We start from the raw sequence: 25,174 nt of genomic DNA, 5'->3' as shown, positions 1-25,174 counted from the left end.
TATTCTAGACAGGGGGGCAGTGCTGCTCACCCGGGATCTCTACCTGTATTGGTGAACCAAAGATCCAACAGTGTGCCCTTTAACTTAGGGCTGGGCGATATGGAGCAAAAACGGAATTTCGGTATCTGTAGGAAGAATAGCGATACACAATATAAATCCCCCCGTTTGCTAAGAAGTGGGCAGAATGTTCAGTTGTAAGTCAACGCCACCTGTGAGATGTCACAAACACTTTTATTAACACATAGTCTGGTCCAAACAAAATGCAAATGCAAGGTTTCCTTCCCTGCTTGCAAATACACAGCCCCAGGTATTCAGTACAAAATGTTTCTTTATTCCAAACGGAAGCAAGACAAAAACGATTATAACATATTAACTGTGTTGCATGGGTCAAATAATCAGGCACAGCAGAAAGGCCTATCAGTCCACAAAGTCCTACAACAAACTCTTTTTTTCCCCCTCGGTTTATAATATTGCTCGAAGAACAGCGGGTGAATATATGAACAAGAAAAATGCCCTACAATTTTAAAACTGAAATGAAACGAGTGACAATGATTCTTTGCCTTTCCTCTCCTTCAGTTTCCCGGTTGGATGCTAAATGAACAGTATGATTTTAGCCACTTACGTTTCTGCGCTGTTCACTACCAGGAAGTAATACTATAAGTCTCTATTAAAAATATTTAACAGAATCTTAACTTTAAACGCACAATAAAAGTATATCGATACAAAGAATATTGTCTAATTACACATCTCATCTGAAAATATATCGGTATATCGTAAAAAAAAGTGCTATACCAGCCAGCCCTCCTTGAGCGAATGCGCCAGCCCACCCCTGTCACATCCCATCCCCCCTCCCCCCGACCGGCTCTCGCCAGTCAGGCACTCTGACTGCACCTTTCACTCTACAGAGAACAATGGCCACCAATGAAACTTCAGCACCGCACGATCATAAGGGCAAGTTGCCATTATGGATTTCAGTTGAGACCTATCTGTTCAATGGTGAGATTAAAATCTCAGGAGGACCCTGGTGAGGACAGTGAGGAAAGACCAAATTCTGACCAGTCCCCCATGCAAAACCATAACTGGTAAACAAGAGGACAAAATATGGCCCTCTGTTTTCTTTGGCCCTGTCCCTTTGGGCTGTCCAATTGCATGAGAAAGCTGAGACACATGGCTACCAACCAGGAGCTTGGCCCGCCCCCCACCTTGCTCATGCACATGTCACACGTCTCCTCTGTTGCTGCAGCTGAACCAACAAAGAAGATTACAAAAGTAACGTGTGCACTGTCATTTCTAAACCATGTCCCCAGGAAAGAATACAATCTTCACATGGGCTTCATCCACCCTGCCCTGCAGTTCCTGCACATGTATCAGCACTGCACTTAGTGGTCACACTGTGGTTGTGTCAGCAGCACAAGGATGGCTGAGATGGTGGTGGTGGTGGGGGCTGGGGTGTCCTGGAAAGGCCTAAGTGGAGATAGATTTCTCCCTGGGGCAGATGGGAGGAGGAAGTGGACACAGATGGAGGGTGGGTGGAAAGACGCCATTGGGATTACGGGGGACCCCGTTCACCCCATATAGCGAGCAGGATCCTGCGTTCCCAGGACCTAGTGCTGTTTTATCAACAGCTACCAGCAAGCTTAAGCTGCTTAAAAGCATCTTGTGTAAAATGGTGAACCAGTTAAGGAGACAGTCAATGACAATGAACTTACAAGATTACAATGAAAGCTCCAGAACTTAAACGGCAGTTGGAGAACACTAAGCGTTTTATGTTCGATATTTTACGTTTCGTGTAAAATGAAAAACCTTAAAAACTTCATTGATTATTTAACATCTATACATAAGATAGTCCAATGTTCTGTTAAACGGACAACAAAAATGCCAGAATCAAAGAATTCATCGTCATCTTCTTCTTATAATAATAATGATCAGTTTCACGCCCTTAGCTTCCGTGACCCTGTCAGTTGTGACTGGCCCATCAGGGAAATTAGCAGGCCGGGTTGTAGCCAGGGGAATCTTTGCGTCTCTCTTGAACACACAATGCTTTTGGGGGGGACTCTGCCCGGCCACAGCAGAATGCTAGTCCCCATAAGCTACCCAGACTGATCACCAAAGGTGACAGCTGCGTACTCAAGCCAAGCTAGAGGGGGGTTGGGGGGCATTTGGCTTGGAATTGAGGTTGGGGAGGTTAAACAGGAAATCCAGTTGGTCTCCTTTTGTGTTTTTGGTGGCCCTGAAGCCTCATACAGAAATGTTCAGCATTACATTTAGCAAAATGACTTGAAAGGACAGATGGAGCACTTGCGCAACGTTACGTGTTGGACTAAGAAACAAACGTCCATTGATAGTGACAAAAACACACCTCAAATGTTAAAACTGGTTTTAAAGATCGACTGATTAATCAAAGATTCCAAGGTCTTCTGGATGAGTTGCCTATTTGATGAGGAGATTGAAATCTTACTTTCCGTTCATCACCACCTGGTCACTATGAAGTGTTGAATCTTTGCTTGTCACACAAATATGAAAGTGCTTCATTCAATTCACACTCTGAAAGAGGATGAATTGAATGCAAATTACTGCAACTAAGAATTCGTAGTTAAGGGTGGTTATTATAGAAAATCATTATCAGCCGGTTGTCATGCAACACTTTCTGTGTGTCAAGGCTCTGGAGTAAATGTGTGCGTGAAGAGGTCATTAACAGCTCTTTTGACGGGCTGTTCCCAGCTGCCATTTCATCAGAGTGGCACAACAAGGAATTGTCACCTGGCTGGGAGGTCAGTGCTTTAGCAGTGTGGAAACTACCAGCCAATTTGCTCATCAGCCACGGGCTGCTCTGTCCTGTGACAGCTGCAGCTTCTTGAATCACTTCCCGTTTTAACTTGCCTCCTCCTAACACCACCTCTATCAGTAGCTCGCGAGAGGTGTTTGTTAGTTCCTCTATCTATCAGCCGTGAGCATGGTGCTAAACTACAAACATGGCGGTCCCTGTTATGCACGTCTCAGGCAGACGTGAGGATTTCAAGACTAAAATACACCAGAACTGAACTCTAAGCTAAGGCTTCTTTCTACAAGTAAAAATTATGAGAAAAATAAGAACAACACACTCAATAACGACAGTTGTGGGAAAGCAGAGCAATGCATAGATTAAAAAGGAACAGCAATCATCCCCATTATCTGGGTCATCAAACTCATCAACGTGTGGCCAACTGCAGATTTGTGATCGTGACCTAGCATGAAACAATGACCTTGCCACAGTGACTTCATCTGCTAGAGCAAGAAATAATTTCATCCCTTTCTTGTTTATCCAATCTTAGAAAGGATTCCTCTGTATTATTTTGCTTGTCAATTAGTACACTGTGTAAATTAATGTTGACGAAAGATGTCCGCACCAGAGCTATAGTATATTTAAAAATGCAAAACATCTGCTCCCAGAAGAGTTCCTCCTGCCAGACATGAAAGACATATGCATTCTTCAACAAGGCAGGTAACATCAAGGCTCAATTTATTGTGGAAGTGCTCTGACAATGAGGCAGGCAATTTCTGCCTTTGTTGGGACAACAGCTGTGAGGCACAATAGAGGAAGTGGGTTCAGTTCATTAAAGACCCAGTAGGGTGGTGAGGAGAATCCCTCCCCCCCGCCTCTTTCTCTCATCTCTTCTGTCTTTCTTCTGTTTCATCTTTTCATCTCAGCCCTTCATTAGACCTGCTTGGATATTCAAACCCTCAGCTACTATTAAGGTCTGGGAGAAGCCAAGAGTCAACCGTGCACACTAATTTAGGATGCTTTCACCTTATCTGACAAGTAATTCTTGACATAGATACGCATGGAATGATTGATGAAATGATTAATAAACCTTCTGTTAATGTTAAACTTGACGGTAAATATATGGTTTAATGGATTCCCTGCATAGTCATCATTAAATTCCTAACATGCAGCACTATGTCAAAACTGGGTTTGTGAGTCGGGCCCGCCTCTGTTTAGACAATCACCAGCCAATCAGAAAATGAGAGCTTTCATACTTAAAAGCTGCATGGAAGTGCCTGATGGCGGTTACCGTAAAACAGAAGACATTATCAGGGATGTGTTTCCCAATAGCTCTCGTAGGCAACTTACATAGTTAGACCCATTCAGATGCATGGTTATAGCTAAGCAGGTTGCCAATATAGTTAGCAACGATGCTTTTCTGAAATGCACCCCAGGCAATGCGGAGGTAGGTGTGCGTGGATGAATGGAGGGGGGGGGGGGGGCTTTACAGGGAGTCAGGTTCAGGTGTCACTTAACGAAAGGGCCACAAAAAAGCTGTCACTGGGGTGACTCGCTTCCTGTGAGAAGCAACATATCCAGAGGGTCATGCGAGCACGGCTGTCCTGATATCAGGCTGTGTGTAGCAGGGGTGGTGAGACTCACATCTACGCACCAGCGTAAAGGTCCACGATGCGATCGCCCCCGTTAAAAATGTGCGCAGGGGATACAATTTAGGATGCATCATTTCTAACATATCTCCATCTGTAAAATCTGATTTATTAATATACAAATACTCAATGAGCTGCAGTATGACAGACGTGGAAATATGCGGAGTAAAAATGGCACCTGTGATTCGTTGTCTGCTTATGAACAGAACAAAAGGCTGATGCTACAGGTGTAGGAAAGACACACCTTCCTCTTACACCCCATAGGTCCAGGCTTGGGTGATACAGAGTCCCATAGAAGCTCCAAGTGCCTCAAAATGATGCACAGTTGGAAAACAGATGGATGGATGGAATAAACACAGCAAAATTTTAGCCATTTTAAAAACAATTTGGTTTCATACACTGTTTCAGTAAAGTGTTACATTTTATGTGGAATATATAATTACTAAATAGATAAGAGCAAACTGACATTATTATCCATCTGATTAGCATATGCTTTCATCTAAATACCTCACAATCAATCCAACCAGCAATCCAGCAGGAGGCACGTTTGTTTTTCGGATTAAACCCTGACATCTGTGACAGTGACCCAGGTGCTGGAGATATTCTGCGAAAGCTGCTCTCTCGCGTTCCTTTCTTTCTCCATCCCGACTCCCTTTCCACATACTAAAATAAATCTGGTTTTAGGGCCTGATCTGGACTTGCTCCAGTCCCTCTGCACTCATACAAAGACTGAGAAGGAGAGAGGTGAATGCCCTCCCCTGGGGGGGGGGGGGGGGGGGCTAACAATACCTCTGAGACTCCCTACATCAACCCGCGGCCCCCACACCACAACAGAGACTACATGACTTTGGTGTTTGATACTTAACAGAGGGGTCAACTTCACTGCACAAAAGAGGGACACCTGTTGTGGGAAGGGCTCGCGTCCCATCCTCCCTGCAACCCTCGGCCCCCCAGAGCTAATACCCACTGAGCGCCCTGGCAGCCGGGCGCTGTCTGGCAGATTAACTTGTGATTCGCTGCGTCCCCTAACGATGCCCTAATCCCATCATTTCCCTGGCCACGGTACACCCCTGACCCCGCGAGTGTTCTGGGGGGCCACTACACTTCAATCCTACTTTAGTCCTTGCTTTGTCTGCCCCTAATCTCCCCCTCTCGCTAGCTTTTCCCTTTCCTGCTGGCTAAAGTCTATTGATTCCCTGATTTCTCGCTTTTGTCTCTGCCTTGCTGGGTGAAAAAAGGCAGATTCCTCGTACAACCGTTACAAAATATCGATGTCCGCTCATCCGGGCACCCAGTGCTAATCCAGCCTAACTGATACACTTTTATACAGCAGAGCAGTCCTCACACAGAGGGTCGTCTTATGGACGAAAAAACACTGGCATCCTGCACTAATTACAAGGCAGGCAAAGGCTTTCATCTCCTTGGTACCTTTTTCACTGGTAGTCTTAACAACACAGCAGTCAGTCACACTGATGGCTACAATTCACAGCACTGTAAATTAGGTTGTTAATTTAACGCTACAGGTCCGAGTGTCTGAGTACAACATTAAAAATATCTTTAAAAATTGTTCATATTTCACAGTCATGCTGTTCTCATTCCACCTTTGCCTGAGGCAGATTACCAGGTCATTTGTTTGTACCAGGAACACAACATGTGTTAAAACTCCTCTCACATTTTAGAAGTTTGCATTAGTGCCCAACTTCTGTCTATATGTGCAAAGCGACGTTGTTTAATAGATAGATAGATAGATAGAGATAGATAGATCATTTGAAAGCTGATGTTAAGCAAGAAGCTGCATAATCTGTAGTTTCTGAGGATTGGGGTGTACAGCCTTAGTGGGGATGGATAAAAGGTCACTCACTCTGTATCAGATAAGCAGTAATGAAATATGGATGGATGGATGCGTAGAATGTTACAGGCTGTCGTCGCCCTCTGCTGTTCCAAAGTAATACAACACAAAATTTAAGGCGACGATATAATGGAAACGACACATGAGGAGTTTAACTCGGAAGTAAATTTAAAATTACAAATATAACCATATGAAGTGTCTGCTTAATGGGTTGTGTGTACATTTTTCCACCTCCATGTAAAAGATAAAAGAAAAGAAACAGTGGGTAGGACCCTTGTGTCAGGCTGGGGATTCAGGGTCTACCAACAAACACACACACAAACACACACAGGTTTGTAATAATGCCTTTGTGAGGACTCTCCATTCATTTCTATGGGGAAAACTCTAATCCCAACATGATGACCTTAACCCCCACCCAACCCTAACCTTAACCATAAGTAACCAAACTAAATATGAGTCTTTTGGTATTTTTACTTTTTTGATTGCATTCTGAGATCTTTGTGGGGACCTGAAAAATGGTCCCCACATCATCAAAATAAAAGATTTTTACTACATCGCAGGGCACATTTGGTCCCCACAATAGAGAAAAAAAAACAAAAAACATACCCCCCCCACACACACACACAATTTCTATTACAAAGTTTACATTTGCTCAACAAAAAAATATCAGTATTTAACATTAGAATGTATGCAAATTATGAGTAACGCGATAAACAAGTTTCATCTGTTTTTCAGAAAGTACCTGACATCTTGCTGGATCGCTTCCGTTCCCAAACCTCTCCCCACGGACACCCAAGCCATTCCATATATTTGTTACATTTCACTAGCAGCTCAATTAACTAGTTTAACAGCTCAATGTATTCATTCCCCAAGCGTGGTGCACCAGTCAGAGGCCACATGGGTGTATCGGATACGTTTACTGGGGTGACTAAGGCAGCTTCGGAAATGGTCAAGCTGAACTAATGTCACGTCATCACACCAACATGAAGATCGTCTAAACATTTTCTTTGACTGTCTAAGATTTATATATCACTTCATTGTCTCTAATTAGTACCAGGTCTCCAGAACCACTTAAAGGTTGAGAAGTTGTATTCTGAGATTTCTTTTTGCACATCACTGGTGAATCTTCCGGTTAGCTTTAAGGGTGCAGCCACTATCCTCTGACCTTTCTCATTCACACCACGTTTGTGACCACAGCACTGCCACTCACCGCATGGTATTTTATTCTCCTGAAACTGCTGTGCATGGAAATCCTGCGAAGAATGTTTCTAAGATGCTGCATCCACCACATCTGGTACCAACATTTCAATTCACACACCATAGCCATTCGATTGTCACAGAAACGAAACAGGACTTTTTTTTTTAACTCAAAAAGAACATAAGAAACTAACAGACCGTGACTTGTCAACAATAAAGTAGGTAAATGACGGGAGCAGGAGCAACAACAAAAAACACAACGACCGACTGAGACACAAGGACAGGCACATATGTACACAGATAATGAGGGAAGATGAGGGACAGCTGTGGGACAAGCAACCAAACACTATGGCTATGAACAACAAGACACAGGTGAGAGTCATAATCACGAAGGACTCTAGGAAAGGGGTGACCAGCGACACCTACTGCCCAGGCAGGGAGTTTTTCTGACATCTAATGCTTAAGCATACAGTAAGGGAACCTCCTGACCGGGTTTGCATGTTGTATACAGTATATTCAGGTGCAGACACATGATACTCTTTTGGGAGGAGCAGGCTGTTTGTGTTAACAAGCTTTTGTTATTAATACATTTTACAATGATATAGGCAAACCCAGCTTCCTTCACTACTTAACAAGTCTAGGTGTGTTGCAAACAGATTATTAAATCCCAAAATAAATATCTGGAGCCCTCTGAAGACTTACCACCCAGAAGAGGATGCTGTGTGCCAGGGGCTGATACTGATCAATTGTTGACATAACACTGAAGATCAGACAGGCAAGGACGATGAGAAACCTTAAGGAGAGAGAGAACATTTTTATGACCTTCAGTTACGTACTGTACACTAATATTATCTGTATTCAAAGGTGTGGTGTATTTCACAAGGACACGCACCTTTGTCGCACGCTGCTCTTTTATCAACTCTGCAAAGGCAAGGCAGCCTACATACATCCCAGCAATAACAAAACTCAAATGGTAAATATATCATGTATGACACCCTCTTGAGTGCTTAATTCATCCTTAAACACTTCAGAGTGCAAATCTAGTACTTTCTCTATGGATTTTGGTTGCTGCATCAAACTAACATTTTTTATTTCTGTCCAATCCAAAGTCAGCTTTTGCAACCAGTTCCTGCCACACAATGCTGGTCCAGCAGCTTTTACTACTATCACGGGTAGCTGTTCTTTTTGCGTTTTATAGCAAACAGCAGCTTCAAATTGCCCTAACACAGGCATTACTTCCCCAGTGTAAGTCTTTAGCTTGACGCTAGCGACATCCAGTGGTTGCTCAGGGAACCTCTCTTGAAGTAGTTCTGAAATAATACGCACTGCAGCTCAGGTGTCAATTTCCATTTCAATTTCTTTGTCGTTCACCCTAAAATTCGCTTTGAATGCTTGCTTGCTATTTCGGTTGCTTGTTAGCGTAAACATTGGCAATTCTGTCTCCTCTGCTTCCACATATTTTGTGCTCTTTTCATAGCGTTCCTGGCGTTTTGTACCTATTTTTGCAGCCGTCACTTTCCCTCTACAAGCTCTTTTAATGTGTCCCATTTTTCCACAACTGTGACATTTCGAACCATTAAAGTGACATGTCTCCGCTCCGTTATTTTTACCATTACATCTGTAACACTTCTCCTTCGAGTTGGAAAACCGGGCGTCAAGCTTATGCACCGGCTCCGCGCGCTTGGCTTGCCCTCGAAGCTGCTGAGCATCCCTCTCCGCAGTCTCCATGTTCAGCGCTACTTCGATTCGCTCCGAACTGACAGTTCACTGCACATTGCTTTAGCTCGGCTGCGTAGCTTGTCATAAACTCAGCCTTTTGGTTGCAGTGGTTGAAACGGAAGCGTTCAGTAATTAGCAGAGGCTTGGGCTCAAAATGATTAGTCAGGATGTCCACAATATCTCTGTAATATTTAGCCTTCGGCTTAGCCGGCTGCACTAAATTTCTTCATAAGCCATAAGCAGCCGCTCCCATGACGCTTAGCAAAGTAGCTACTTGCTTGCTTTCAAAGTTTCATCGATGTCGTTGGCCATGAAAAACTGCTCTAAACAAGCCACATACGCCGACCACGACTCTGTCTTCGGAACGAATTCCCCTATCGCCCCAATCAGTAGTGCCATGTTCTGCAGCACAATGACGTTTTATCCTCGTCGCCAATTTTTCTGTGGTGAATTTCACAAGGACACGCACAAGACAGCCACCTTTGTCGCACGCTGCTCTTTTATTAACTCCGCAAAAACAAGGCAGCCAACATACATCCCAGCATTCCCTAGTCAAGCTCCACAACTACAGCAAGACCAAGGTTCCAATAACAAAACTCAAATGGTAAATATATCACAAAAGTCATTCCACATTATGTAATTCCAAAAACTTTAGTTAAGCTTTTTTTTTTTTTTTTTTTTACTGTTTAATACATTAAATGTGGCTCGGGCTGCAGCACAAAGCTCGTTGGTTTTGAGGTTTATCAGCAATAATCACCTTGATAATAAAACACGAATGAGACAGAGAATTCTGCTCCATGGCTGTACCAGTCCTTAATCCATGATCCATCCTCACAAAACGCCCCCATGCCAAAAGGGGCTGTGGCATTTTTTTGGTGTGCTTAATAACACAGCCCAGTCTGTAACCCTGAGAAGTGACCCAAATGCAAACTTTGTCCTGCCCAAAAGGAGATTCCAGCTACCATAGAGACTAACTCTACACACGTCATTTGGTTTGCTCTTCCACAAGGTCACTCGCGCTTTTCAGACTAAATCAACAGAAGTCTGAGTTGGACCCTCAAACACACTAAGATAAAGTTATTTTCTCTCTGGCAGGAGGCCCCTCAAGTTCAAATTCTCCTACCCCATCCACGCTCACTCATACTGAGGAAGGACAGCTGATGCCTGAGCCGATGTTATTCCCCAGTGAGATGTGCTGCATAAATCCAGGACTGATAAAAATGTGAACGCAGCACAATATTTTAGATACTGCTAAATGGTCACCAAATTTCGGCTGCTCGTTTAATACCCAGTATTACTATATTATGAGTAATAATTATATATTTCATGGCCATGCACAGCTACTTCAGAAAGTTCTGTCAAGATGACAATTAATTGAAAACAGCTAGAAAACAATGTAACCAAAACAACCCGAAGAAACTCATTGGACACAATGTACTTTGGAGCGCTATACAAGACAGTACATGTAGCTCAGCAAAACAGATAACGATAAACCAAGTAATGAATCAATATAAAGCAACATAAAAAGGTGAACAGTCTTCAGAAATGACCAGTCAGTCATTTTAATCGTGTCCATACAAAACAGCTGAATCTCCCATGATGGAGGGACAGCTAACGGTCGTGACGACTGCCCTGCCTAACCCTTCATTAACTTACACAAGCTCATTTCCTACTATCGGGTCACGTGTAGCATTTTTTTAATATTATTTTGAAAATGCTATACTGAAAATCTGAATGGTTGTTTGTAGTAATATCAGCAAGAATAAATATTCTGAGCTAGATTGTAAAAAGTAAAAAAAAAAAAAAACTATCACCCTACGTTTGTATTTGTATGTGTGTAAGTTTCTGTGAGCGCATGTGTTTGTATGTGTGTTTCTGTGAGTGTGTATGTGTTTGTGCGTGAATATGTGTCTGAGCGTATATGTGTTTCTCTGTGTGTGTCTGTGAGGGTATATGTGTTTCTTTGTGTGTATGTGTGTGAGCATATATGTGTTTGTGTGTGTATGTGTGTGAGCATATATGTGTTTGTGTGTGTATGTGTCTGTGAGCGCGTGTGTGTGAGTATGTGTCTGTGAGCATATATGTATTTCTGTGTATCTGTGAGGGTATATGTTTGTGTGTGTATGTGTCTGTGAGCGTGTGTGTGAGTATGTGTTTGTGAGCATATATGTGTATGTGTCTGTGAGCGTATGCATATGAATTTATGTGTTTGTGTGAGTGTTTCTATGAGCGTATATGTGTTTCTGTGTGTATGTGTCTGTGAGTGTATATGCGTTTGTGTGTTTCTGTGAGTGTATATGCATTTGTGTGTTTCTGTGAATGTATATGCGTTTGTGTGTTTCTGTGAATGTATATGTGTTTGTGTGTGTCAGAAATCTGAAGGTCTTTGATAAGGTAAGTGTCCTGCAGCCCTGGTACGTCGGCATTATCGCTTAGCCTAATCTGAAAACAAGCTCCCACTGGGTAGCCTACAATGGAATTACAGCAACGTCTTAGTAACTTATCAAAAGCGTAACAGGAAACAAACCCACCAACAAGGGGAACAGAAAGGTGCAATGAAAAGGGAAAGTGTTTGACCTTAACTTATACAACACGGCATATGGAGTGAGTGTGACCCCCCCCCCCGCCAAAAAAAAATAAAAAATTACAAATTGAAAAATAATCATCATCAGCTGGACGCAGCCTGCTGTAGACTGACCAGCTGCATAAATCACTGCCGTTTCCCATCCTACCACTGTAAGCATGTTGTCTGGTGTGTATTCAATTTAACTGATGAATTCCAGTAATTTAACAAGTTTTTTTTTGTAAAATTATTCATAAAAGTAATATGAGTGAAGTATGGCTTCTTGTGAAAAAATGAGACAAATCTTAGAACCCTAGATTATGGGTTCCCCACCCCTGGCCCACGGCCCAGTACTGGTCAGTAGCAAGTAATTCCACCGTGAAACAATGAGGGGTTTGCGGAGGGGTTGGTCAATTTCCAGAAATATACTACATACAGATGCTCCCTGGGTTGCAATGGCCCGTCACGATATTTCAAATTGACGATGGGTAAAGGTTTTTCACTTTCAGCATATTATTCAATAAAATACACAAAATATTCAATACTTTTGCCCAACTGCCAGCTAATGTAAGCGTTCTAAGCATGTTTAAGGCAGGCTTGGCTAGGTTCTTAGATGAGGTGTACTGTATTAAAGCGCATGTTCACCTTACGATATTTTCGGCTTACGACAGGTCTATCAGAATATAACCCCATTGTAACCTGTGGGTATTTAAAATTTTTAATGATCCCTCATGTTTGCATCCGTAAAAATGAAGTAGTTAAACTTATTAAAATGCCAAAGTCACGTTTATCAGAAGCACAGCACACACACCGGTCCTCCAGGAAAGTGCTAGCAAGTGCTGGATTAGTGTATCTAACTCCTTTAGTTCATTATAGCATAGCCTCTCTACTCATTTTTACTCTAACCCACACATTGTTAGTTTTGAGTAAGAGATCCTTCCGTCTTCCGCTTGCTTATGCGGGCAGGGCTCTGGATGCCCGAGAGCTTATGCCACAGAGCACACGGCGGGTAACACCATTAACAAAGGATGCCAGTACATGGCAAAGTAATCCCCCCCATGTTCAGTCTCCTGGTATAATAGGGTAAACTAAGGCACACAAGCAATGAGATTATTTCTGTTTGTTCAGTGGAGGTCAAACTCACTTTAATGATATTTTATTTGCTATTTGCAGAAGTATATAGAAATTCTTTAGATTTTACTCTCCTCTGAAACAGAAAAACACCTGCAGGTGAGAGCAAAGGCAGGGGTCAAAGTGCGGGGGTCATCCAGGGCATCGCTATGGGTGTTATAGGGGGGCTTTATCTCCCTAAAATGTTCTTTAGTCCTCCATTTACATGCACACTTATTATTTTAAGAAGTGCATCCTTATTCATTTTTATTAAAATCAGACCAGTAAAGACTTACCCGTTTCATAAATTCCCAGTAAGGTTCCTGAGGTCAGCCATTTTCCTGTTCTTCTGGACTAGTGCTTTGGGTTAAGGATCTCGCATAAAGACCAGGCACTGGTATGATTAGCCTGCCAGCCAAAGGATTTGAACCAACAACATTCTGGACGCGGGTACAGGCTCCTGACAAGGATCCACACACCGCTCCTTAACGTTTGTTCCTAATTTATCCTCCTCTGTAAACACGGTAAGGAAGTAAGTAAGGAAGCAGAAATCAACATGGATCCGTCTAGCACGGCACGCAGCATTTCCCCGTTTGTCACCTATTGTCTGCTTTTGATGCCAGAAGCTGGAGATCAAGGCGTTACGAGGGCATCCTGTACATGTGGGAAACACATTTCAGAGTCCTGTTTTTCGTCATGCGTGAGAACCGTTGTTTGAGATTAAAATCAGAAATTCAGCACCAAAATAGTCCCGTTCGCTTTGGCGTGGAACAGTTACTGAGAACGCTGTACGGTTCTGGCCGCCAGTTTTCAATCCATCCATCCAAAAATAAAAATAAAAAAATACCACCCTCAAGGACAGTAAGATTAACTTTTAGTAGCAAATTTCAAAGTAAATGGCTTCTGAAATGATCATTTTGAATGTTATTTTGCTTTAGCGAAAAAATCATTCTGAACTGAACGGACATCAGTGTACATCGCAGTCACACCTGCTGCTTATGTGTTATCAAGCCCCGCAATAACAAACACCAGCAATAAGAAGAAATATGTCATTGATCCCAAGTGACAAACAGCCAATGCCTCAAGAAAAGGCAGGCATTAGGAACGTTGAAATCCTTTAACACCACAAACCATGGCATTGCTACAACAGATCAGTGTTCCCTTAAAAACAACCATAAACCCTGCTGATCACCCATGGCTACTGAACAGGGACGGATTATGGGTTGTGTGGGCCCCTGGGCAAAACGTTCGCGAAGGCCCCCCCACCACCACCAGCACCACCACCACAACTCAAGGGCCCTTGGCAGCCAAACGCCCTCCCTATAGGGTCAGGGGCCCTTGTAGGCAGAGGATCAAAGAATGTAGGCCCACTAAAATAAACAAACAAAAATACATTGTTGATAAGCGTTGCAAATTGTTTTGGGCTAGGGGCCCCACGCACCCCAAGGGCCCCTGGGCAGCGGCCCCGCTGGCCTGGTCCATAATCCGTCCCTGCTACTGAATCAGAAGGTGCGGAAATAAACACGGCCTTGAGGAGGAAATTTATGCTAAAACCCTGTTCTGTAGGCTGTTGCCTGGAGTACCATATATTCCCAGGACCAGAAATCCAGAATCCCATCTCTACATTACCTCCTGCGAATCCGATTATGCTGCCGCTGTAAATTTTTTTCTTACCTTAGTTGTCATGATCGCAATGAAAATGTTCTTGAAATTCAGTTTGCATGAAATCTGTTTATTTCATGCCAATAACATTTTAAATTATTTCAGTGTACCTGTAGGGACTTCAGAGTCTCCGAATTCACTTCTTAACCAGAATGTGAAACAGGCTACTGGCTTGATTTTCCCACTAAATACAAACTGTATTGGTAGATAATTAGTTCTAATTGGCTAGTTTATTGTGGTAGGGGCAGACTTAATGGAATTTCATTATGTAATTCATTAATATATCACGTGCCAACGGTTATTCACTTTTACCTACAAAATTACACTAAATATTTAAGCGTATTATGTAGGTGCGTTAGGTTTGTAACAAAATCAATGCATACATGGACCTTTTTGGTTAATCATTTCTGTAATCCTACTTTTTAAGTCAAGGTCTTAGCTGTATCAGGTGACCCCTTGGTAAACGACAACTTCAGAAGACTCACACGGTGAAGTGATAGACGAAGCATCTCCAGCCGCTTGGTCTTTCCAGAAAGTTATACACGCGTCCTTGGATGTGGCTGCGGGTTATTACGGGGCGGGTGGTGCTGTAGACGGACATGCGAGGGTGGAGGCGCACGGCCGGCATGCGGGACATCGGCTCGCTAACCGAGGCGTCCAGCGCCATCTCCTCCAGGCGGCTGTCGCTGGTGGCCGCGGTTCCTCCTGCGCGTAGCCATTCGCTCTTCCCGTCATCCGCGGCTGTCAATGAGGCGCCGGGCTCCTCTATCGGAGCTGATGCCGCCTCGGACATTTCTAACTCCAGATGCGTCTCCGTATGTCCCGCGGTACCCGAACACCGCCCGGTGTGCCATATGCCAGCTTCGATAGGAGTGGACATTCTTTAAAAAGCTGCTTTAAACCCCGATTAGATGCGGTTCATTACCAGGTATACTTCATGTAATATATGGCGCAGGCGAAACAGGAAAGGGATCCTTTAGTGCAAAAAAACTAGGCAGAAAACCTGTGCAGGAGTTGAACCAGGAGTAATTAAACTATGTTTTCCAAAGCAGGTTCTCAGTTCATTATCTCCTTAAGTGCAGTTATTGCATGGCATCAGCTGCAGTTCCACCTGCTAGCCGCGCGCGTCTGCGTATGTAGTTCGGATGATGCCAGTAAAACCGCGCGCCTGTTGGTGAGTGACGTTTTATTAGCGCGAGTGGGCGTGAACTTCGAGGGGAATTTCAGCAGAATAAGTGCCTTTACCTATATGCACGTGTGCGATGATGCTAAACATCTCTCTTTAGCCATTTAAGCCAGTTAGTATAAAGAGGAAATAACTCATTTTAAAAAGTTAGTAGTCTTTAACATGTAAAATGATATTTTATAAAAACGATGAGTTTTGAAAATAAAGCAATGAACAAACCCTTCTTATTTAGATCAACTGATGAAGGTCAGCAAGACAGGAAGCTCTGCATGATTTATGTGATTGACCTCTAATAAAAATAACTAATAGCACTTTTTTTTTTTTTTTTTTTGGTGTGTCCGAGTCTTTTAAACTGCTCGTTTTCTTACTTACTCTATAATTAAGGCTTTTTGCGGGCAGATTATCTTTCTTACAGAAACATTGGCGTATTGTGAAGCAATGACCTTGAGTAGCCATCCATCGCAGAGAAGGAGCCCCTTCTTGATAGAGACGCCAGCTTTAATCGCAGTCATGCGCTATTGGACGGGGCTGGTGTGGTGACAGGAGCTCTTAGCAGCTTGATACGGTACCACTGCCTGACGTGGCTGTAGAGGTCACCTTACCTACACCTGTTGCAAGAATATGGATTCCCTTAAGTATTAATTGTTTTTATTTGGTTTTCTGGAAGGATTGTTATAACCCAGCTCTGCTTTGATATCTGTCACCTTAGACAAATCCAACAAACAGATTTAAAAAGATTAGAATTTTTTAGCAAAAAAAAGGGAAATAATTAAACTCTTCCTCTGGCTTCCAGTGGATTGTCGTAGTGCAGTGGGGTCTGCTCTGGCACCGGCCTATTGACTGGCAACAGGGGCTCGATGCCAAAGTTCTTGGCAAAGTTGTTCTGAAAAGGAAAACAGGATGCGTGACTGTGGTGCATTCTGGGAAACAGCTGTGATGACATGCAAACAGCAGATCAAGAGTCACGAGCTGCCAGTGCTTTTACAGTGTCCTACCATATGATTGACTACTTCTATGTCATAGGGGATTCCGCCAAGGATCCTGCAGTTCTGGATGTTGGACCTTTCTGGGTCCCCCGGGATAAGTACTGGAGCGCCTGGTTCAGACTAATACAACATTGATATGGGGTCAAAAGTCACAGGCCACAGTGATTTGCTGCTGGACATGGAGACAGTTATTGAATGTTGGTCATTCATTTCCAGCTTGCATGCAGGAAATGTATAATTGGGCAACAGTCCAGCCACAAGCTCAGTTCCCATGGCAGACTAGGATTTAACATGCGACACTCACTGCGTCCAGATTCCTGTGTAGAGAGAGCAGGTCGGACATTCTGTCTTTAAATCCTGGTGCAAAGCAAGCCGGGTTAATAGCTACAAAACACTGGCCCTGCAATCAAAAGGAAAGTTGTTAATTGAGGGTAACGGTTAAAAAAAATGGTAAAAAAAAAAACTGCATTTCAATTTGTGAAGGAAATTAATTGCGCAGCTGAACAAAAATATACAAAAGCAACATAATTATGCGCGATGTTTGACCGCTCCTTAGAAACCCTGTGTACAGGTATCAACCGTTTGTCTTTGGTAGTAGAGAAACGTCAGTATTTATTATGGCCACTAGATGGCGTCAGCAATATGCTACCGGAATATTAGGAACTCTTTATATAGTATACACTGCACTTCTTTATTACGTAAATACGAACCAGGTTAGCCACACGGTCTGTGTCCCTCCAGGTGCGTATATGCTTGCTGTACTGGGAGCCGGCCAGTATGCCGCAGAAAACCTCCACCATCATGCCCAGACCAAACCCTTTGTACCCGCCTGTGGAATAGGAGGGACCCCGCATTGATCACATGCATTGCTTTGTGTTGATCAGCAGCAGCAGGGATGTGAAAAGACGAATACTGACCTGTGGTCTCACTCCCGCCTATGGGCACCAGGCCACCCCCTCTCAGCACCTTGGCCGGGTCGGTGCTCAGCCGGCCCTCAGAGTCACAGCCCCAGCCCTCTGGGATGGTGTCGCCACGGCGATTATGGAGCTCCACCTGCAGGGCCCAAACCCAGAAGACTCTGGACCATGCAGCGCACTGAAGAACTCTGTTCTTATCCGGGGATCAAAGCTGAGTGGGTCCTACCTTCCCCAGGGCCACTGCAGATGTAGCCATGTCCAACGCAAAGCTGTCGCCATTGTTAGCTGGAGCGACCACGCTAATGGGATTGGTACCCAGCGTGCACTGCAATGAGAAACGAGAACATGAAGCACTGCTTTGCATCAGCCTGCCAGCTAAGCACCAGGAATATGACAGAAATCCCACATAAGCAGGGTTCATTTCCAGGGAAAATACTGACACGGATCCACACTCAGACGATCACAGCTGCATGAAATTGAAACAATTAAGCACCCACCTTTTTCGCCCTTGTTGGCACCACAAGAGGAGATGTGTTGGTGTAACTCATCCCCTGCCAAAGTGGAGAACGTAACACATGATGGACGTACTCTTACAGTTTACCACTAGGTGGAGACAGAGTGCACGGTGTGGTAATGTGCTACTCACGATCATGTCCTCCTTCAGCGCCTGCATGGAGTAATAACCGGCGATACCAAAGTGGTTGGAGCCTAAGCAGACAAGACAAAACCAAACAAGATTGTGACCATTTAGTGGACATGATTCTTTGAGTCTTTTCTATATATGTTGTCCTGAACTGCTACTGTCTCATATGTAGATTTACCATAAGCTACCACCCAGCCAATGCCGGCGTCCCTGGCCTTCTGAATGGCCAGATTCATGCAGAAGTTGCCCACAACAGGTCCAAGCAGGTTCCTCCCATTCACCAGCGCTGTAGCCACGGTCTCCTTGTCAATTGTGGGAGTGCCCTCCTTAGCACAAATGTCTGTCTGGATGTCTTTAACGTACATATCTGCAGATGAGAAGAAATAAGGTCAGCTTAGGAGAAACAGAGCAGTCTTTCATTGTCATCACTTTCTTCCATGGCTTTGAGGAGCTCTCTGTGCAAACCAGCAAAGATTTCTCCAGTTTATGCTTTCCCATTCTTAATTCTTCTCCCAGAACCACCTGGATAATAACCTCAAAGGATACTTTACAAGAAGAGATCAGTCTAATTTTTATGATCATGGTTCAGTCCAGAGAGCATCGTTCAGTGTATGACGGTTCAGTGTCTAGGTGCTTGGATGGAAACTGACCCATGCGATTGAGTCCATGACTGTAGTGGCCCCGCCGGTCTCCCTCCACCAGAACATCTGCCAAGGTGGCTGCGTGACTGGGCTGGGTACCCACGGCCACCATGCACTTCTCGATGAATCCCAGCACCTCTGAACTGAAGATGAGGCACCTGAGAAATGAGTTACCCCTGAGTGTTACCAAGAGCACAGAAAACGTTCAATCCTGAAAGTCAAAGCTTAAATGAAGGAACAAACATTCCTCTGTGGTACTGTAGCCAATGAATATTTTAACAATAATGCAATACGTATTGCAAAATAAAGTGTCACAAATGTTTGTTTTGGTCTTTAGTAAACATGTCACCAGAATGCAACGTGGGTCATTGAAAGTGATGTGCCTGAAATCTTGATGAGATTAAGTAAAATAAGATGAGTAACATGATAGTTAGAAGTGAGCCCTGATGGTAAAAATGTATTTTAATTTATCTATGGCATGTTATTATTATTATTCACTATATACACAAGGGGCGATTTGGTAACGTTGGTGCTGATTATTGTAGGAGTCCGATAAGCTTGTTTGCATAGCCTTGTTAATCCTTACCAGTCTGAATAGCCTTGGTTGTGGTCAGAAGTGTGCAATTGGTTAGTGGTCAGAAGGGCTAGATGAAATGTTGTAATCTCCACTGATAGGAGCTTGTGTCTGATTGGCAGGCATGTTGGCAGTTGGCTTCCCTTCTTACTAGTGAGTTGTAGGGAGTTGGCAAGCTTTAGTGTGTCAGGTTACATCATGTTGTTTACTGCCTCTATGACGAACTTCAGAGAGGGATGGAACACAGCCTCACGGAGAGAGGGTTGGGTGGATCAATTTTGTAAACAAAAAGTAAGGGATCAACAAGTGCATGCAGGATCAGAGTGTCCCATTCCATTGTCCCAAACCAGACTATAAGTCCCAGTTGAAGTCCTAGTGACAGGACAGAGCACACATATGGGTCCACAGCCAAACCTGGCAGTGAGCTAATGGGAGATGTGAGCTCTGACCTAGCCTAAGACTGTGGGCGTTCAAGAACAGACTTAATTACAATGTAGATGCTTTTTTTTGGCCCATCTGTGGTGGGGGGACATTGGTCACACCCAGAGCTAGTGGTAGGCAGCTGTTGGTTGTGATTGATGTTAATGTTCCTTCTTATTTGGACAGATTACGTGTAGTAATGGTGAAATATTTTGTTGGTAATCTATCAGTTGAAACATACTGATTTGATTCTAAAGGCTCCATAACCTTCTGGCTTTTCCCAACAGGATATTTTAGTCAGTTAAGAAACACGTCTATCCAAATACATCTGATGCGGATACAGTACCTGTAGTTTTTATATGAAAAACAGCATTGTATTGACTCTAACATGATTCTAAGTGATTGTATCACCAGTGTCCCAAGGCATCTTGCGGTGGCCGTACTGACCTGTAGCGTGAAGAGACACTAGCTACAGTGCGGTTCCACCTCACTTTGGTTTTCCACTGCACAAGTGTCAACTCAGTAATGGTGTTGCTGAATTTGGAGTGTGTTGAAATTCTAAGGCTTCATCTATGAAGGTATTTAGCCTTTGTTGGCTGCATTTATTGAAGGTTGAACGGAAAGCATTGTCAACTGGGAAAGTCTGGCCTATGGATAATTATAAAATTGCGTCACCGGCTGTTCCCGCTCTCACCCTTGAGTCATGAAGCGCCGCTCATTTTGTCTAGCTGGGACACACCCACTTTACCTCTGCGCGATGAATCTTGGGACATGTCGGGTTGCAAAGGATCCATGAGGCGGATCCTTCGCAACTTGCCAAAAGAAAGATGCTTTTCTCGACCGCATTTGGAGGGACCTTGAAAACGGGACAGCCTTTTCACGCCACTGTGATGCATTCGGTCTTCAAATGCAGCCTTTGAAGCATCCAGTCCCTGAATTTGGCCCCAGCTAATTTCTGCTAGCACGTCTGTGACAATTGCCATATTATGTTAGCATCAGATGCTAGCGGAATTAGCATTTGCTTGCATAAATTTGCATCACAAATCCATCCCTTTCATCTGTTAAATTGTACTTTTTCCAAGTAGGAGGTTGGAAATTTTCAAGTTCCGAGTTATTGGGAATGCATCGATACATTGCAATACGCGATACTAATAATAATGAATAATTTCAGTTCAACCATCTTACTTCAGTTATGCTTTCAGCCCTGCTAGTAAGCGGGGCCATATCAGCATATCAGCAATGGAAAACTGTCTTTCTCGGTGTTCGGTCCGGAAACGGTTCAGTTCCTGGTGCAGTGGAAAAGCACCATTAGCGAGGCTGAGGGATTGCTACCATGTTACTGTATGGGGAAGACTCGCTTCTGACTTTTTGGTGGTTTAACACAGTTCTATCATTATGTTTCAATAAAATCTGAATCTTGGGAGGGAACTAGCTGTCGTATGGTTTTTAACAAGGATTCTGGAATAATCCAGATGGGCCAGATATTTGCACTATAGACACAATGTAAGATGTACGCAGCGTAAGTCATGCAGAGAAAAAAGGAAAAAGATGTATGTAATAACACATATGTAACATGTGCCACAGGCACCCCTAAGGTTTAACTCACCCAACCTGCTGAATTTGCCTCAGCTGGTTCCTGAATAGCTGAATAGCTTTTTGAATTGCACAGGTTGTCAGAAACTCTGATGTATGATTGAAGGATGTCTGAATAACAGAGCATTCACTGTACCTTTGTACGGTTAATCCAAACTCCTTCAGTTAAAATACAAAGCATACATGTACAGTAAAAATGTGAAAGCGGTAAGGCATGTGGAATTCTTTGAGTCAAAATCTGTGGATGCAAGCGATACGGTCATATAAATAATGTAATGAAATATGACAACAAATACACAGACTGCTTAATCTGTAAATCAGAAGGCGCTAGAACATGAAGGGAATATGAGAGAGAGGGTTACGAGGCGGCCACAGGTCCCGGAAGGTGTATAAAACCCCGTACACAAAGCACACGATGTAGGCCTACTGAAACGGACAGCTTAGCTGTCAGGCCTACATGCCGCTATGACAAATAATCTGTATGATATAAATGTTATGGCAATAATTTATATTTTTGGCTACTCTGTCTCCCGCGACCCAGTAGGATAAGCGGTTAAGAAAATGGATGGATGGATGGATGGATGGACGCAAATGCCCGCACACCACGTACTTATGTGGGGCTTACAGCACTCGCAGTCAGAAAACCATTTCCTACCAGGTGAAACACATATAATAATAATACTATACACTTAGCTTCACATAATTCACAGAATCACACAAATTCTAAAATGCTAAATAGACAAACACATTCTTACCTTATCTCTTTCTCTAAAACACCCCCCACCACAGCCCTGTCCCCATTCCCCTGCGTTTGAGTCAGTTTTTACGGTGAGTGTGTGTGGCAGTTCTGCGTTACCCAAGGAGCTTTTCACTCAATCTCACTTTTTAAGAATAAATCTAAACTGATAAAATATATGAATTTGCATGGAAATTGGACTGAGAATTAAAACACTTATTTTAATTTTTATATAACAGGTAGGAACTAATGTGGATGGTAGTTGCTCAGGGGGGGAGGCAGTTTTTGGCGGGAAAAAACGCAGCAGCCACATGTTGCTCATACGTGTTACATTTATTTCATGCTATTGTTTTTTTTTAAGCAGAGATCTGTCCGCACAATAGGCAGTCAAAACCAGAGAGGCCCTGAAATGCCTTCCGGGAGAATCCGGCTTGACGCAGCTCCTCAATCCCACATGCCTACCACATATTAATGTTTTTGTCACCTATAAAACATATGGAAAATTATTTTACGTATAACCAGTTAATGGCACGTTGATCCACCTTCGGTCCTGCTGCCTTAGGGTTTCCTATTAGTCTGGTTTAGTAAGTTGCTGGTGGCTTTTTTCGTTAAAACATTAACAGTCTCTGTTTCCTGAGGGCCTCACCCTACTCATGCAATCCAATTCAATCTAAAGGCTGGGTTGGGTTGACGTCGTTCTGTGTGAGCTGCTGCGGCGTTCTACGGTCATTGTTTTCCAGCCAAAGACTTGGAAGGTGTACACCTGCTAAGGAGCGATTACGCAGCAATGTGTGATTAAATGATCGACAGACACTGTAAGAACGGCGTAAGAGTGATGACTGAGGAAAGCACCCTAGGCAGCGGAGCTTCAAAGCCACAGTGCAGTAGTGCAGTAGTGGAGTTATGTAGGCTTAGTTACTCAGCATAATCACCGTCACACCGTCCTTGACTCCTTTGAGGGATCTTGAGAGTCTTGTTCGAAATCCTGCACTGCAGCACTGATGGCAGTGAATCGAACCGCTGTTACCTTATTCAGGATTCTGTCTAACTTCTCGCCAATTGCAGTGATTTTGTCCAAAGTGGGTCTATCATGTTAAAATCAAACACTCTACAGACGACTGCCAGGCCTCAATACACTGAGAACCTGGAGACTCTTGCATGTGACCAGTTGCACTTAATAAAGGTGAAATTCTAGAAGAGCAAAACATACATGCAGACTAGACATTCAGGTCAGTTAATCCCCTTATTCACCTAATGAAACTACAAAATAGATCAAGTTACTAATAGAATAGTCATATTCCCTTTATCCCTAGGGGAAAACAAAGTCGATTTCACATATCCCAACTTGGAAACAACACTAAATCCAAAGTGGGACATAGGGCTTCATGTTCAGTATTACCTTGTGCTGTCTTGATATTTTTTTCTATTTCTGCAAGCTACAGAAAGCTTTTGTAAGCTTCTGAGACAGACAAGCGACATTGTGCTATACTGTAACAACCTACAACGGGCAAATGAGGAGATGGAGTGAGGCAGCAACGAACCACCAGGTAACAAGCTGTTGCCAAGTTACAGGGAGGACAATCAAGGAGGGGTAGCAAGACCCTGTGTGTCTTGGGAACGTTGTGATGCTGGAACTCGCTTTACCTGTAACTAGTTCTTTCACACGAGGCCTGACTGTCAAAAGTCTCCTAGTCTGTTGGCCAGGACAAGCAGGCGGGAGAGTAGTGTGAAGGTCAAGGCCAATCTGCAGCCTGGGATGGTTCGTTCCCTCTCCATAACTCCCCCCCCCCACTTCAGCCTGAGTTTGAGAAACGGTCCCCAGTGTCCCAGAGTAGCAAACATGATGTTCCACTCTACAGCCCTTGGGAACCAAGATGTTTACTTCCTTTTTGTGCAAAAGCAGAGAATTCATTTTGGGGGTTCCTTTATAAAAGTTACGTCACATACAACTTTTAAAGGCTGAATTTTACTTTATATCGGAACATCAAAACAAAGAAATCACTTGCTTTTTAAATAATGGAAACTATACATATGCTATGTAATAACTAATTTAAAACCAATATTATCCAATATCTAATTAATGGCTTACAGATATCGTATTGTAATAATAATTGACTCTTATCCTTACCCGTGCAGAGACGCTGAATGTACAAGAACGCTTTTATATCCCTAACCCAATATCCTCATTTGCTGTTAACGAAGGTCTTTAAGTTCGATTAAAAACGATTCTATGTCTTTACAAATGCAAACGATTGTATCGACTGCAGAACATAAATTATCACGATGAAAAATAATAGTAAATAAAAAATGATAATTACAAATAAGTTATGTTCGGTCCTTCTTTAAGTGATAAGTTCTGATGATGATAATTACGATAATTATAATAACAATAATAATCATAATAATAATTATTATTAATGATTACAAAATAATGATGAGGTGTAATACAAATATACATGTACCACCTTCATATTTATAGTACGACGTCTCATACTTTTTACATAAACAACGCTAATTATATCCTAGTAATATTTTTTTGTAGGTAGGATATACCTGGAAAGCTTTACACGGTACCTGTTCATGTTTGAGCGGTCGGAATGTTGAGGGTGATGTTGCTGGTACACAGGTAGGATCGAGCGAGGGAGCGCCTGCTAGTCGGTCCGGTTTCCACACCTCCTTTGCGAGCTACCCGCCTCGCCGGCTTTCAGCTCCATCGGCGCTCTCCGGAAAACAGGTCACGAGGGCATAGCGAAGAGGTGAACCTTTTTTTTGGCATGAATATTTGTAATGACGGCATTATTGCTACCTTTGACCGTCGTCGTGTCAAGAGATTGAATTTCCAAAACAACGAAAACGGAGTACAACAGGGAATGAACCTTAAATTGTCTTTACTAATTTTTCAGTTTATTGATATATGATAAACCTTAATAATAATTAATAACTGGTTTCCGCTTAGATGGAATATACT

At 43.2% G+C, this 25,174-nt stretch overlaps 2 protein-coding genes across 4 annotated transcripts in view; both read right to left on the bottom strand.

The window, feature by feature from the left end:
• Positions 1 to 16,196, bottom strand: part of LOC125706258 (potassium voltage-gated channel subfamily KQT member 1-like) — a 70,008-nt gene extending 53,812 nt beyond the window's left edge. The window contains exons 1-2 of one of the 2 annotated variants that reach the window (XM_048972855.1): positions 14,996 to 16,196; positions 8,159 to 8,249 (exon numbers count right to left, since the gene is read on the bottom strand). In XM_048972855.1, coding sequence (XP_048828812.1) covers positions 8,159 to 8,249; positions 14,996 to 15,390 — 486 coding nt within the window. In that variant the 5' untranslated portion in view covers positions 15,391 to 16,196. Of the gene's footprint in view, positions 1 to 7,469; positions 7,700 to 8,158; positions 8,250 to 14,995 lie in introns of those variants that run through there. The other variant, XM_048972856.1, reaches the window with a different exon arrangement.
• A 131-nt stretch (positions 16,197 to 16,327) lies between these two features.
• LOC125706259 (uncharacterized oxidoreductase YjmC-like) lies at positions 16,328 to 24,944 on the bottom strand. 2 transcript variants are annotated; one of them, XM_048972857.1, is made up of 11 exons: positions 24,760 to 24,944; positions 18,893 to 19,041; positions 18,421 to 18,609; positions 18,246 to 18,307; positions 18,097 to 18,150; positions 17,826 to 17,924; positions 17,600 to 17,735; positions 17,393 to 17,511; positions 16,987 to 17,082; positions 16,692 to 16,802; positions 16,328 to 16,579 (listed from the first exon to the last, which is right to left on the bottom strand). In XM_048972857.1, the coding sequence occupies exons 1-11, from the start codon at positions 24,786 to 24,788 to the stop codon at positions 16,466 to 16,468; spliced, it is 1,158 nt and encodes a 385-aa protein (XP_048828814.1). In that variant the 5' UTR covers positions 24,789 to 24,944; the 3' UTR covers positions 16,328 to 16,465. The 2 variants fall into 2 exon arrangements, with proteins under 2 accessions (XP_048828814.1, XP_048828815.1); XM_048972858.1 differs by having other exon boundaries at positions 24,781 to 24,943.
• Positions 24,945 to 25,174: the final 230 nt, after the last annotated feature.

The sequence above is a fragment of the Brienomyrus brachyistius genome, chromosome 13, assembly GCF_023856365.1.
Source record: "Brienomyrus brachyistius isolate T26 chromosome 13, BBRACH_0.4, whole genome shotgun sequence".
Taxonomy (NCBI): Eukaryota; Metazoa; Chordata; class Actinopteri; order Osteoglossiformes; family Mormyridae; genus Brienomyrus; species Brienomyrus brachyistius.
This window is presented reverse-complemented; position numbering and strand designations above follow the sequence as displayed.